This window comes from Agelaius tricolor, unplaced genomic scaffold (assembly GCF_023055355.1).
Source record: "Agelaius tricolor isolate 1412-34295 unplaced genomic scaffold, bAgeTri1.0.p SCAF_12, whole genome shotgun sequence".
NCBI classification, from domain to species: Eukaryota; Metazoa; Chordata; class Aves; order Passeriformes; family Icteridae; genus Agelaius; species Agelaius tricolor.
The window spans coordinates 22,178,914-22,193,976 of NW_027269272.1; the positions used below are offsets into that span (position 1 = coordinate 22,178,914).

Below are 15,063 nucleotides of genomic sequence, written 5' to 3' on the forward strand. Positions count from 1 at the left end.
TACCTTGGATTCCATGGGAATGGATTCTGGGGGCTCTGACTGTCCCGGTGTCGCGCAGGTGGAGGAGCGCTCGCGGCTCAACCGGCAGAGCTCGCCGGCCATGCCCCACAAGGTGGCCAACAGGATTTCTGACCCCAACCTGCCTCCTCGCTCCGAGTCCTTCAGCATCAGCGGCGTGCAGCCAGCCCGGACCCCGCCCCTGCTCCGGCCCGTGGACCCGCAGGTAATGGTGCTCCCCCCTTGCCAGGGTGCTGGGGGTGCTGGTAAGGAAACAAGGAATGATGGATGGAAGGGAAATAGCAACTGGCTCCCTGGATTCTCAGCCTTAACCATGTTCATGAGTAAGAGCAGCATCTACATGCATGAGTGTGTTCCTCTTGTCACCTCCATGTGTTAGCAACATCACGCTGGTTTATACCTTCCTTTGAAGCATCACGTACTGGTTACTGCTAGAAACAAGCTGGAGGACCAGGAGGAACTGCTGCTCTGGTCCAGTGCAGCTGTTGCTCTGATCCTCTTTGGATCTGGTTTATGTAAAGGGCTAAAACCACAGAGCCTGGTACAAAAGACCCGGGATGCTTTGATGCTGAGGATCATCAGAAAGAGGTTTTGCTTTCTTTGCTGCTTTGATTCAAGGTTTTGTTTTGGTTTTCCATTGAGTTGACATCAGTCACAAACACATCTGGAGAGGGCATAGATCACCATGACTGTCACAGAGGAGGGGCATCGTTATTTTAGAAGTTTCTCCCAGCCATGAGGTCTGCAAGAACTCTGCCACCAAAAGCTGTAGGAGTGTCAGTGGTGGCTCTGGTCCAGCCCCTGGAATTCCTCCCACAGATCCACAGACTCCAGCAGGGATTTCAGAGGGAAGTACAAAGCCTTTGCTCCAGGTTCAGCTGGGCTTTCTATGGAATATGTGCCAACTAAGTGCCAGCCACATGTGGCACCTCCAGAACAGAGCCAGCTTTAAACAAAACTGTGCAGGAAAGCCCTGAAACATACTTTTTTTGTATGCATTGGGAAAGTGGGCAAAACCCCACTTCACTGTCATCCCTCTGACTGACCAAATAATTTTCAGTGACCTTCTTGGTGTCCTATACCATCAGCAGCTACAGAGACTTTTGTTTGGCAATAAGATACTCGTGAAACAGTTGCTTGAAGCCCAGAGCCCCATGTCAGTGTGTGTGTGCATACTCTTGTACCCGTGAAACATGGACACATACAGAGATCTGTATGTGGAAATTTCAAATAAAAGTCACAATCCTGTTGTATCAAAGGAGTGCAGCTTCACAGAGTCCTGGGAAGAAGCTCTGATTTCACAAACTGTAACCTTGTGATTTTTTCAGATTTCCCAGAACAGATGTCAGTATTCCTTAAACTTGCAACCTGTAGGGCTAATCCTTGGGAGCCACCGAGACCTATAGAAGCTCATGCCTCAAGATATTTTTTTAACCATCTATGCCTCAGAATTCCTGATGATTTTTTTAATCAATTATTATTTATTATCGTTTCCTTCTTTTTGTTTTTTTTTTCATTTTTAACATGGAAAATCCATGCCAAACCTCATTAGTACAACCACAGAGGTGCAGGTGTAGGAGCTGGACTTTGGGCCAGCAGCAGCAGAGCCTGGGGCGGGCACGGCGTGTGCGGGAGTGTGATTTTTAACAGATCTTGCCTTGAAGTGATGTAAGTCAGAAGTTCCTGAAACCAAGGCAGTGCTGATCTCAGACCAAGGGGGCTTTTCAGTGCATCCAAAGTGCTAATCAAAATCTTTTTTTTTCTAAATCAAATTTTAAAATTTTTTTAATTCCTTTTTTTTTTTTTTACCCTCCATTTTGACTGATAGTTCTGTTTTGACTTGGTGCTTAGATTCCACATCTGGTCACTGTGAAATCCCAAGGAAGCTCCTTGTCTGGGTCTCAGTCACTGCATGAACAGCCTGCAAAGGGACTGGCTGGGTTTCAGGAGGCTCTGACGGTGACCTCTCACCGCACTGAGATGCCAAGGCAGAACTCGGACCCCACCTCAGAAAACCCTCCTCTGCCCCCTCGCATTGAAAAGTTTGACCGAAGTTCTTGGTTACGGCAGGAGGAAGACATTCCACCAAAGGTAACACAACCACTCCTCACTTTCAGCACCTCAGAGCTGAGTCCCTCTGGCAAAGCAGAGTGGGCAGGACTGAGCCCACCCCAAGGCTCTGCAGCGGGGGCTGACCCACCCAGGGGCTGCATTTCCTCAGGCAGGGTTTGCAGGACATGCTGGGAGCTGCTCTTGGCTGCAAAATAGCTGCAAAACAGCACTGCCCTCCAGCAAAGAAAGTTCTAGAGCTCAGACAGAGGCCAAAACAAATTAATCTCTTTTTTCCCTTGGATAAAAAACAACCCTCTGCTTAAATAGAATTATAGGAACATAAAATTTGTCATACTCAATAAGACGGGTCCTTTTTAGTCCAGTACTGTGCCTCCAGTTGCAATCAATATTGATGGAAGACTTGTAAGGGCTCCAGCAGCTTTATACATTCATTGACATTTTGGCAGTGTCTGGCAGTACCTCTTTAATTAGGATTCTTCTGGACCAGTATTTCGATTGTGTTGTTTATACACCTTCACTTGGGAAGAATTATAGCTTGGCCATTAAAGTTGCCCTTACAGTGAATCAGTGCTCAGCCAGGAGGATTTTTACAGAGGAGAAATGATTATAAATTGATTAGTGACAGGGAGGCAGTATTTGTCCCTGATTGAGAGGCAATTTTTCTATGTATTTACAAAGTCAGTGACTTGCCTTTTGAAGAGCAAAGTGGCAGTCACCAGGTAAGCCTCCCTGTGCAGGGGATCTGTGGTGGTGTCATGGGTGTTAATAATGCTCCTATTTCTGCTGTCACCAAGCAAGAGGAGCCATCAGTGCTCTGCTGAAGGCAACAGCAAGCCAACAGCTCCTGGAACTGTCTCTGTGCTTGGCTCCTCCATAGTGCAGGAGGGTGGCTGCCTGGTTTTAACCTAATTAAGACAAAGCCCTGCAATTTAATGTTGGCTTTTGCCATGAGTCCTTCGAGAAGGACACTCAGCCGCAGCGATGCCCTGCGTGGTGAGACCATGGCTGCTGGGAGAAAAGCTGTTCTCCAACACTCTGCAGTATTTTCCCCCTTGGCTGAGGGAAAATGGACTCTGGAAGGGATCCCACCAGCTCACATTTAGGGCTGGTGTGTTGGCAGTACCACCCCTGAGGAGCCTGACTGCACACTTGGCTGCCTGCGGTGGGTTTGAGGTGTTTGGAGGCAGGAGAGAAAGAACTGCCCCAAGAAGCAGGACTGGCTGTCTCCGTGGTCCAGGGTCTTGTTTCTGCCAGTGCTTGTGGCTGGATGCTTCAGAGGAAGGTGGAAAACTCCCCAAGTCCTGACTGCAGAGTACCCTACCTGGAGGGGAGACTGCTTTGTACTGGGACGAGCTGCAGCTGGTGATGCTGCAGTCCAAGCTCACTAAATCTTCACTTACCTTGCCTAATGGAACCGTGTGTTTGTTCTTTAAAAAAGCCAAGCCTAATCCTTTTTCTTGCTAATCCTGACAAGCCCTTGGCCTTTCTGTTACCTGGTGCAAGGTGTTGAACCAGGTGAGTATTGTCTTGCCTCTCCACATCACTGAGGTGCTGGGGGATGAGGCCACTGCACCTGTGACCATGCAGTGATGCCTGAGCTCCCATGGGATGGGGCAGAGTTCCAGGGTTACCTGTCACTGCCCCTCTAGCCTGTGGCTGGCTTTGGGTGCTTGTGCTGAGCCCTCCTGCCAGCAGCAAGGTTTTGGCAGTGGCATCTGAAGCTCAGTGAAGGTCACAGTGTTTAATCCCAGTGTTAGGTGGGTCAGTCTGGATCTTCCCACTGTCAACCCTCTTGTTTGTCCACCAGTCAACACCTTCTGTCTGCTGGCATGTGTCATATCTGAGCTAGATAGAAAACCTCTGTTGTGGCTGTTGAAATGCACTTCAGTCTGAATTTTACCTTAAAAAGTCCTTTGTGGGTTTTGTTAGATTTAAATTATATATATATTTGTGTGTGTATATGTGCATACATTTCTTCTAGATGTAAGTGCCCTTTTTGGTGGTAGCCAGGCTGGGGGCTCCTGTGCCAGGAGCATCCCTGAGAGCACCCTTGCTGCTGCCTCACACTCCAGTGATTCCTTCTAAAAGCTGAGAGCCTCGTCTTTTATAATTGCCCTAAATACTGCCTTTCTCTCACTGGGAAGTCAGTTGTAAATCAGAGCTGGAAGGTGATCTGTGATGGCTCAGGTGGGTGACTGCAGATGTCTCCATTCTTTTCCAGGTGCCTCAACGAACCACTTCCATATCCCCTGCCCTGGCAAGGAAGAACTCCCCGGGCAATGGCAGCGCCCTGGGGCCACGGCTGGGCTCCCAGCCCATCAGGGCAAGGTGAGGGCATGCAGGGGACAAGGTGAGGACATGCAGGGGACAGGCAGTGTGGAGGTTCCAGTCACTGGATTGAAGTTGCTTGAGACAGTGTTTCATGTTCAGGCTCAAGTGTTTATTATATCTTATCAGTAACACAGCCTCACTACTGTGAGTTTGGCAGCTTTTCATTAGAAGGCACAAATGGCCAACAATCTCTTGGTACAAGGTCTTTTAAGACTAAACTGTCCAATTAAGAACTGACACCTGGATTATTTTCCCTTTTAACCCAATAACTGATCCCAAAGAGCTGCAATGGGGACTTTTCTGCCCAATTACAAAATGCCACCTAAACCCATGAAGTAGGAGGAAGAAGCAACACCCTGTACCCTCCATCTTGCTTCCATCCACAACATACTAAAAATCCCAAACCCTCAATTTCTCACCAAGTGACACACCTACACTACTCTCTATAATCTGTTCCACACTTTAGTGGATTCCAGTCTATCCTGAAGTCTGGGAACCTTTCTCCATAAATGAGGGTCAAAGTCAGTGCTGCCCTGGGGGTCAGGGCACCCCAGAGCAGACAGGGAAATATTCCCAGTGCCCTGGGTTTCCACAGGGCAGGAGTGACCCTGGTGTGCCACTGCTGCACTGCCTGGCATCGCCCAGCTGGCAGCACAGACAGGGGCTGGGCTCCAGCCCTGCTTTAGCTGATTGAACACCACAGCATCTGCAAGGCTTCTCTTATGTCTGGGATGAATTTTTGCATCCATTAGTGATTTGTACTGACAAGGCTTGGAGCATCCCTGGAGGCTTTGCTCCCTTGGCTGAATGAATTCCTGAGCATTGCAGGGTTTGGAGGTGGATGCTGCATCTGCTGCTGTGGAAGCAAACAGGACTTTGGATGCTCCCCTTCGTGGAATTAGGTCCTGGTTCTCACCTCCTGCATATCAGTGGATCCCTATAAGCCAGTGGGGAGGTCTCACTGGTACATTCCATACATTTCTTATGCATCAGAGTGGTTTTTCACAGATAATGACTGAGGAATGTGCTGCAGGACAGACACCCATACAGCTTGCTGAGATCTTCTCTAGATGTAGATCAAGGATTAAATTCCTTTCAGCTTCCTAGGACTGGGCCTTCATCTCAGCCAGATCCAGCTGTGGCACAGCAGTGAGCCCCTGGGAAGGTGCTGTGCCACTGCTGTGGTCCCTTCTCTGCTGTGTCACAGCTGTCCCTGGGCATGTTTAAAAGGAGCAGGGAAGCTGACAGGCTCTGCTCAGAGCTGGATGTTAAAAACACAGCTTAGTCATGCGAGAGCTTGTCTGTGATTCACAGAACAGACCTCAGACAGGCAGATCCTGGGAGAAACTGGAGCTCCAATTAGCCTTGCGTGAGGGAGCTCCTTGGCTGCTTCCTCCTGCCTTGTCCTCAGAGGGTGAGGTCAAAAAGTGACTGTGGGGATGTTCATGGTGTGTGCTGTCACCAGTGTGAGCATGCACCTCCCTTTCCAGCTCAGTGCCCCCTCTGTGCTTCAGCAAACTCACAGGCAGCAGCCCCAAGTCGCTGCCAGGGACAGCAGTAGGAGGATGAGATTTTTTATTGTTCTTTTCTTTTTTTTTTAATTAGAGAAAAAGCATGTCATGGTTTGTTGCTCTTCTTTGCCAAAGGCCGAAACATTTTGAATTCTTGAAAATGTTGCTATTTTAATTAGCTGTTGCTTGAAGGACAGTTTAAAATGCAGAGGGGTTTTGGACTGCATAATCTTTGTAAGTGATGGCATTGAAAGTAAAAAGGATAATGGAAAGCTGGGATTCAAGTTCAGGGTTGCCCAGTGTTTCCTGCACCCTCACTGTCCCAGTCCTCATCAGTGCAGGTAAATACATCAGTTGCCAGAGTTTTCAAATATGCTTCATTAGTTAATTTAGCTAAGGATTTCAGCCGTAGAGCATGAGCTGAAAGCCTTCAGTTTGATGAAAATTGGAAATTATTAGGATGCTACCACATGTCCATTAAACTTTAGTTTTCATTGAAATTATTTCATACTTTATTTCTCTCACAGTAAGGTAATATTTTTCCTTTTTCCCCATTTCTCCTATTGGTTCTTGATTCTGCCTATGCATAAATACAAATATTACAAAAATACCCCTTCTTTTATTTGTCACCCTGTTGTGACAAATGAGGGAATATTTACTATACATTTTAAAGAGGCCTTTGAATAAGATCACTTCCAGAAACATTGTATAAAGCCAAATTGCCTAACTCTGCATGAACATCTCTTCTGATGTCATTTCAATGCCAAATAAGAATTAATTTCCTAAAGGCATCTGATACCCCAAGAGATATTAGTCACTCCTTGTGTATCAAAGGCACTTTTTATTCTAGATTTATCTGTGTTCACAAGGGTGAGAGAAATCAAGGAGGAAAAGTGGATATCTGATGCAAGTTTGAAGTGAAGCCATGAAAATTTGGGGGCTGTGAATTAAGTGGTACAAGAGATCTGCAGCCTTGCTGCAAATTTGAGATCCTTGCTTTGCTGAAATCTTTGTCTAACAGCACATCACAAATTCCTGCTTTTATGAAGAATTTTGGTGGCTAATTAGGTAACTTCAGCTTTGCAAATCTACGGACAGGGGATCGAGAGCAAGGAATCTTTTAATGGTGGCCAAATTTTACAAAATAAGAGCAGAAAGCTTCTCCAGGCTTTTTTGGTTGTGGTCATAGTGCACCCAACATTGGTGACCTCAGCCCTGTCTCTTCCCTGTCCAGAGGAGGCTCTGGGGGCCTTTGCAGCCACCCCTGTCAGTGTGGGCAGGGTCTGCAGCCCTGGGGTGGGTGGGTGTGACCCTGGCTGATGGTGCCCCTCTGTTCTGTCCTCCTGCAGCAACCCAGACCTGAGGAGGACAGAGACCATCGTGGAGAGCCCCTTGCAGAGGACCAGCAGTGGCAGCTCCTCCAGCTCCAGCACTCCCAGCTCCCAGCCCAGCTCCCAGGGTGGATCCCAGCCTGGCTCCCAGGCTGGCTCCAGCGAGCGCAACAGAGTCAGAGGTGAGCTTGGGAACGTCCCTCAGCACCAGGCACACTTTGGGAGCCTTCCTGGCAAGCAGCAAGGGCCAGAGGCCTGTGATCTCATGCTTGTTTTTTTAAAAAAAAATTAAAGGATCCATCATTTCTGATGTGCTTTTGTGACCTGCTGGCCTCCTTGCAAACAGAGTTGCCAACAGCTCCATTTCCCTGGAGGCTGATAGAAGATGGCCACAGCATCTCACTGCCAAGTAGCTCTGGCAAAAGGAGATGGCAGTTATGCTTTAGGGTAAACAAAGAAAACAACCAGTGTGCTTCCTGTTTTCATCCAGCCAGGTGCACCTCTTCTGATGTGGTTTCCTTAGGAGTGTGTTTCACTTTTAATTGATATATATTTTTTTGGGGGCTTCATCTTTGTGCCTGAGATGGGATCAGAGGACTGACATAACCTATAAGGTTTCTCTCAAATGCTTTCACCAGGCAGCCGTGCTGACATGAGATTTATGTGTGTAGCCAAATTGTTCCCTTTCACCCTAGAGCCCCTCTTAAAGATATTCCATTCCCCTATTTGATGGCAGTGGGGTAGTGGAGTTGCCACAGCCCATACACCCACTCATCTGCATTCTGGCACAGCCCCACACTTCCATTCCCCAGGGCTGAAAAGCTTTAAGACAAATGCTGCCTCCATGCCTTGAATATTTTATGACTTGGCCATAAGATGATGGTGTCTGTTGTTGAAGCCATCAGTCCTCTAGGTACTCAATAAAAGGAGTTTGTAACCCATTGTCATTTCGGGTTTGGTTTTGTTTTTACTAATGAGGAGTCCTGTGACAAATATTGTCCTAGCGATGTCAGATGCTGCAGAGCTTTTCATTTATCACATGCCCTGCTCTTCTGCAAAGTAAATTTGTTTCTTTGGTAGAAAAGGAGCAGTAACTCTGTGAGAGGGCTGTTGGTGGAGGCTGGGCAGGATTATGGCTTCTCTTGCTCTCTTGGTGAAGAAGCAGAAAGGAGCAGGAGTGTTTTTCAAGACAGCAGAAGCAAAGTGATGATGAAGCCCCTGTTCCCACCTGTCCCAGGTGACAGGATGCAGTGGTGGCTTTTGGCAGCGTTTTAATTCCCACTCTCTCCACCTGCCTTTCACCAGGGAATGCCAAGCCCGAAGGGTCCCCTGTGCTCTCCCATGAGCCTGCCAAGGTCAAGCAGGAGGACAACAGGGACGTGACACGACCGAGCCGACCCGCTGTGAGTCCTCAATTCCTTCCCACGGGAATGCTGCCAGCTGGCTTGGCCGCGTTTCCCTTCGGTGCGGTGGCACAACCGCGGGGACCCCAAAAACGAGGCTAGCACTGCTGCTGCTCCAGCTGAGGGACTGGAAAGCAGCAGTACAGCAAGAGCCCCTGGGAGATTTGAATGCTTAAGAGAGTGCATGAGTTTTTACCAGGAGCCCAAGCCTAGGGGAAAGCACTTAAGCCTGTGTTTCCAGGCGAAGCAGAGGCTTAAGGGCTTTGCTAGCTTGGGCGCGGCGGTGGCCAATGGCACATGGTTGTGTTCCGTGCTGCATGTCCCCCGCAGCACCCGCCCAGGGATGCTCTGCTCGTGAAGGCTGGGGAACCAACCAGCCCCCGACAGCCTTCCCAGCTTAAAACCCCACCTGGTAGTGGTCTCTGTACAATCCCCTTCTATTATTCTGAGCAAAATCTCATCCGAAGTGTTTCCTCCTGGTTTAATGCTGTTGACATTGTATCTTAAAACTGCAGAGTCGGCCTAAAAACTATATGAATTTCCACTGCTTCTCTATTTTAATGTGTATTAATGTTTTGTTGATGATGTTTTTTTTCTCTACACTCCACAGCGTTGAGCTAACAATTCTAATTTTATTTCTAACCTGCTTGCCCTTCCTCTGGCTTTTTCCTGTCCCGATCTGTTTCCTCTGATGCTGATTATTCTTCCTTTACCCACAGAGCTATAAGAAAGCTATAGATGAGGTTAGTGATATCTTTTCTCAGTGGGTCATGCCTGTGCAAGGTTGACTAGTTAGTGCTTAATTCCAAGCTGGGTTTTCTTGGTGCTGTTGATAAAGGTGGCGATGCGATCTCGGGTCGGACGGGAGCGCGAACCGGTGGCGTTCCGGTGTCGGGAGGGGACAGCACTGCTGGTGTGCTCTGCTCAGCCCTGGGCTGCCCAAAACCTGCTGGCCACACCACTTGCATGGAGGCCAGGGCAGAGGCATCCCAGTGTTCACGTGGGGGAGCAGGTGGTGCTGCTGTTGTTGGAAGGAGAAGGAGTGAGAGCGAAGGTTTCTCGTGCCGGTGGAGGAGGTCGGGCAGCCTGGACCCCTCATCACATTCTGCTCTCAGCCACAGCCCCTGGCCACCTGCTGATTTCAGTGGGGCCATCAAGTGCTTTTAGGAATGTGTTCTAAGCCTAATTCAAAAGAAGGCACTTGAAACATAGGAGTGGGTTGTTCATTCTTATGGACCAGCATCCACTGCAAAGCCTGTCAGCAGAGCCATCTCAGATGTTGATGGCAGTGCTGGTCCTCATTCATCCTCTTAAAAATTAAGAGTCCTGAAGTACACCCTTTTCACTTAGGATAATATTTTAAATGTGCATCTGGCAGTGGTGAATGTTTAAACATTCATGGGAAAAGACCCAGCATTCCTGATTTAACATTTAACTTGCCTCACACACGCATCGCTGTGCACACTGCAGATACTGGTAACTGCAGGGCTGTAGCAGAAAGCACTTGTTTCAGCAGCCTCTTCTGCAGCCTCTTTCCTCTAAAAATAGAAGATATGAAAGAAGGAAGATGTGCTGGTTAGTTAACTTGTTCTCTTGGATAAAATATGAGCAATACATTTTGTTTAATGAGGTGCTTTGTTAAGCAAAAAACACATAAATCAGTGTCTAAATAGAGGCAGCGTGTGTGCCGAATTCAAGCTCAAGGAGCTGTGTGATTTTGGAAACCAATCTGACTTGATTCCAGCAAATATTAAATCTAAAGAAGGCTTTGTAATTAAAAGTAATTAAAGAGCACCGACACTGCTGACTTATGTATTATGTCACCCTCAGTAATAACACTTGGAACATGTGTGGAACTACAGAGCACTTTCTCTCTGGTTGTCAGATTGTTTTTGGTCCAGGAGCAACTTGGTGAAGCCGTTTAATCCTACAAAGTGCTCATTACTTAAACAAAATTATAGCATCAAAGAATTAACCATCCCGAGGCAAAGCTTTAACTAGGAAATATGAGTTATCTGATGATATTGTCTGGGAGTATTACTGTTCTTATAACTTTCAAATTAGTTATTAAAAAGTAGTTAAGCTGATTTTTAAAATACTTGACTATCTTCTAGTGATGGCCAAAAAAGACTGATAGGGTGCCTTGAAGCATGTTAGAAGTGGAAGGTGCAAAAAAGAAATAATTTTCACAGTCCAGTGCTGTGACAGGGAGGAGATCAGTGCTAGTCCTGCGCTGCAGAAGTCCAGCTGCAGTTTTAATAGGCTCTTACACAGTCCTAAAATCCCTTTTAAAGTGAGAGGCTCTAATTCAATTCAAAGGCAAGTGCTCAATAAAGAGCATGTTTGATACTCTAAATGGAAAGCATTGTTAAGCTGCTCAAATTGTCACTGATTCTTATTTAGGAAAAGAAGCAGTCGTATCATAGAAGCTGCTACAGCACTAATTAAAATAATTAGTTGTCGTGACTGCAGATTTGACTCTATTTCAATCTCAAACATGTTGGCATCGAAAAGGAGCTCTTGAAATACCACAATCTCTCTTTAATCATGGTAAAGAGCCTTTCTTTAAAGGTACAGGGACCATTTGGAGGGACACAGAACTACAGAATCAGAGAATGGTTTGGGTTGGAAGGGACCTTAAAGTTCATCTTGTTCCCACCCCACCCAGTCCATAAGCAGGGACACCTTCCACTATCCCAGGTTGCTCCAAGCCCCATCCATCCTGGCCTTGAACATTTTCAGGGGTAGGGCAGCCACAGCTTCCCTGGGCCACCTGTGCCAGGGCCTCACCACAGTCTGAATAAGGAATTTCTTCCAAATATCTAATCTAAACTTGCTCTCTGTCAGTTTGAAGCCATTCCCCTTTGTCCTGTCACTCCATACCCTTGTCCAAAGTCCCTCTCCAACTCTACTGGAGCCTCTTTAGGTGCTGGAAGATGCTCTGAGGTCTCCCTGGGGGGCCTTCTCTTCACCAGGCTGAACAACCCATATAAAACCCATCACAGGTACCCGCTGTGAAACAGGGATTGACCAATTTAAAAAAAAAAAAAAAAAGGCCTTTTTTGGGATGCTTATACTTCTGGGTCTGATGCAAAGCTCTCCAATATCCAGGGGAGTCTCTCTGTCAGAGCCTGGGCAGGGCAGACCTGGGAGCAGAATGTGTGGCTGTCACCGGTGGGAGCCCGCCGGGAGGTGTGGGTCATCAGCAACCAAAGCGCAGATTGCTTACAAAACATTCCTCCCTCACCATTAAAATCCAAACTGGGTTTGCATCTCAGCCATAGAGCTTCTCCATCCTTTTCTTCACATGTCAACTGGATAGATTTTAGGAGCTCCTTTTGCCACAATAATTAATATTGCCGTAGTCGCCCTGCTGGAACGGTAAACTGGAAATGCAGTGAATGAGAGTATGGCCGTAAGACAATTGTGGAATTTAGTCTTTTTCAATGAGTTTCTTTCTCCCTGATCCTTTATCTCTGACCGAATGCACTGATGCCTACCTCGGTCACTAATATAGGGAGAAATGGTAAGACTGACAATTGCAATGCTTTGTTCGTCATGTGCATGTCTTGTGCAACAGAGTTCTCTAACCCATTCTAATTCGAGCTCTCATGCTTTTCTGCCCTACTGCTTCCCCCTGCATTGCTATAAAAGCATGTAAGATAACAAAAAGTCTCTTTTCTACACGGTGCCTGCCATGTTCCTTGTTTGAAATAGCAGTGTCTATTTTATATGACTGTCGGGTCTGAGACCTCATCAAAGTCATGGTAAACTGAAAAATTATGACTAGGCTTTGGGACTGCTCCTATCTTTTTTCTTGTTTCAAGGCTTTTTGGTTGTTTGGTTTTTTTTTTTAGTTTTCTTTCTCCCTTAGCTTGTAGGCTGCCACATTTCACATAAACTGCTTAATGGGTCCCGCTGAGGGATTTTTTTTTTTTATTATTATTTTTGATCGTGTGGCTGACTCAGAGCTGTGACTCCAAAGTCTGGCTGAGCTGGGCGCTTCTCCTCGTGCTCCTCACTGCCTCTCGGCAGCCGCCCGACAGCGGAGACTCACCATGGAAGCAGCTCTTGACGTGGGGATTGCACCACTCCATGGGAGATGCTGTCATTGCTTCCTTCCCAAATGCATTTATTACAGAATAAATACCATTACGGGGTCTCTTTGAGAAGTTTGAAAGAAGAGAAAACCCTGCAGGAGAAATTCTCCGAGCCAATCTTTGAAGTGACGTTGTTTTCCAGTTTACTATGATGGTGACTGAACTTCACCTTTTCCAACAAATATAATTTTGTCGTGTATATACATATAAGTGTGTGTATATATATGCACATACACGTTCCAAAGAGAAAAAGAAGAGGTTGGCTATTGACTTTTCAGTGAGCGTAAATCAGTTTTGTTTTGTTTAATAAATGCTACATGCTACAAACATTGTCTTACGTTTGTCTCATGTTTGTAACGACTGTAAAGCTATTTCTCGTTGCTCGTGCTGTTAGCATTGGCTTTTGGAGAGATGTATGTGACCTTCTCCTCGCTCTGAATGTAACAGCCATCGCTTCCTTGTTTCCTTGCCCCCATCCCCCTTAGGACCTGACGGCTTTAGCCAAAGAGTTGAGGGAGCTGCGCATCGAGGAGACCAATCGGCCCCTGAAGAAGGTGACAGACTATTCCTCCTCCAGCGAGGAGTCGGAGAGCAGCGAGGAGGAGGAGGAGGATGGGGAGAACGAGACGCACGACGGGACCGTGCCTGTCAGTGACATCCCACGGCTCATGTGAGCAACGCTTTCTTTTGGGGGGGCAGGCCATGAAACCCCGGTGTGTGTTTTTCTGGAGGTCAAACCCCAGCACATCTTGGCCTGGAGGAGAAACCCTGGTGTGTCCTGGCCTGGAGGAGCAGTAGCTGTGATAAAGGACATGGCCAAAGCGTGTCCATGTTTGGTGGCTGGCACTGGGAACAGCCTCATGGTTCAAGGGATGATGTACTCGTATGAGTGTTCTTCCTGTTCCAAACTAGAGAGAATTAATGGGGAAAACTGAGCTATTTCTGCTGCATATTCAGTGAATGTTGGCTCAAAGCTGATGGAGCTGTACCTGCTGATGAGCCAGTCAGGTTTTTGGCCAGAGTGGGCACAGCTGACCTCATCCACACCGTGGGTCCTGCCCATGGGATGGATGTGTTAAAACTCTGCCTGCTCTTGAGTCTGGTCTTGCCCCAAATTAAGCCATGCTTAAGTGTCAGTACTTGGTGTCCTGCCCAGTGCCAACTGGTAGAGCCAGGATTATAATAATCCTGAATCTTTGTTTTGGATTTTTGCCCTTGGCACAGTCAGTCTTGGTGGGTTGAAGTGGTGAAATGAAGAGATCAGCAGACTGTTGTGTCCCATGGGACACTTGTGCTTTTGAGTCCCTCCAGATCAGGGCAGCACAGCTTCAACACTCCCAGGGAGCTGTTGCCATTCAGAGAGAGTTCCTGGAGCATCTCTGCTCAGGCTTCCCACCCAGTGCTTTGCAGGGGCATTTCTGGAGGGCTCTGCCTGGCAGCAGGATCTGAATCCTGCCCCTTTGAATTCACAGAGGAGCTGTAGGAAAGTTTCAGGGGATTATTTGTTTTAATCAGTTCATTTCCATTTTTCCTGCTAAATGAGTTAGAGTTGACACAGGCATACCTGGCTTCAGGAACATGGTTTAGCAGTGAACATGATGGTGCTGGGTGAATGGTTGGACTCAAGGAATTTAGAGATCTTTTCCAACATAAACAATTCTTTGATTCTCTGATTCATGGTGGTGGGGCATGGAGCAGCATAGAAGCCCTCTAAGTGGCAGGGAGACCATGTCTCCTTGGGTCCATGTTATTCAGAGTGCCAAGCTCCTGGGCTGAAGCTTCCTTCCAGCAGAAGAATTAAAATCAGAGCTCTTGAGTTGGTTGGAGCAGGTCAGGAGGCAGAGGGATGGCTCTGAATGTGCAGCAGAGGGATGGGCAGTCAGGCGTGCCAGAAGGGGCCTCAAGCTGCTCATGGAAAAGGAATTTAATCAGGAGTGGTTAATTTGTGCTGACATCCTTCTTCAGACACCTTGGGTTTGACACAGCACTTCCCAGTGGATAAATATCCCACTGGATGCCTTGCAGCCACATGTGTGGGATGACAGCAGTGAGCTGGATGCCCCCAGCCCCTGCCAGCCCAATGCCACATGTCCCATGATGTCCTGTCTCTGAGTGTCCCAGAGACACAGGGTGGAGATGCAGGGGTGTCTGCAGGCAGAGCTGCACTGCCCCATGTCTGGGGGAAAAGAAAGCAAATCCTCTGAGTTAAACCCTTATTTCACAAAAGGGAATTTAGCTCGAGTTCAGCCTCAATGTACTTTGGTGCTTTTTCTAACAGAGATTTATTTTCCTATGT

At 47.4% G+C, this 15,063-nt stretch overlaps 1 protein-coding gene across 5 annotated transcripts in view; it reads left to right on the plus strand.

Moving 5' to 3' along the window:
- TNIK (TRAF2 and NCK interacting kinase) overlaps positions 1 to 15,063 on the plus strand; it is a 150,786-nt gene that overhangs the window by 118,774 nt on the left and 16,949 nt on the right. For 2 of the 5 annotated variants that reach the window (XM_071438070.1, XM_071438072.1), the window contains 7 exons: positions 59 to 223; positions 1,870 to 2,109; positions 4,313 to 4,419; positions 7,283 to 7,446; positions 8,570 to 8,667; positions 9,387 to 9,421; positions 13,261 to 13,437. In XM_071438070.1, the coding sequence (XP_071294171.1) occupies positions 59 to 223; positions 1,870 to 2,109; positions 4,313 to 4,419; positions 7,283 to 7,446; positions 8,570 to 8,667; positions 9,387 to 9,421; positions 13,261 to 13,437 (986 nt within the window). Of the gene's footprint in view, positions 1 to 58; positions 224 to 1,869; positions 2,110 to 4,312; positions 4,420 to 7,282; positions 7,447 to 8,569; positions 8,668 to 9,386; positions 9,422 to 13,252; positions 13,438 to 15,063 lie in introns of all 5 variants that reach the window. The other 3 variants (XM_071438073.1, XM_071438071.1, XM_071438074.1) reach the window with 2 other exon arrangements.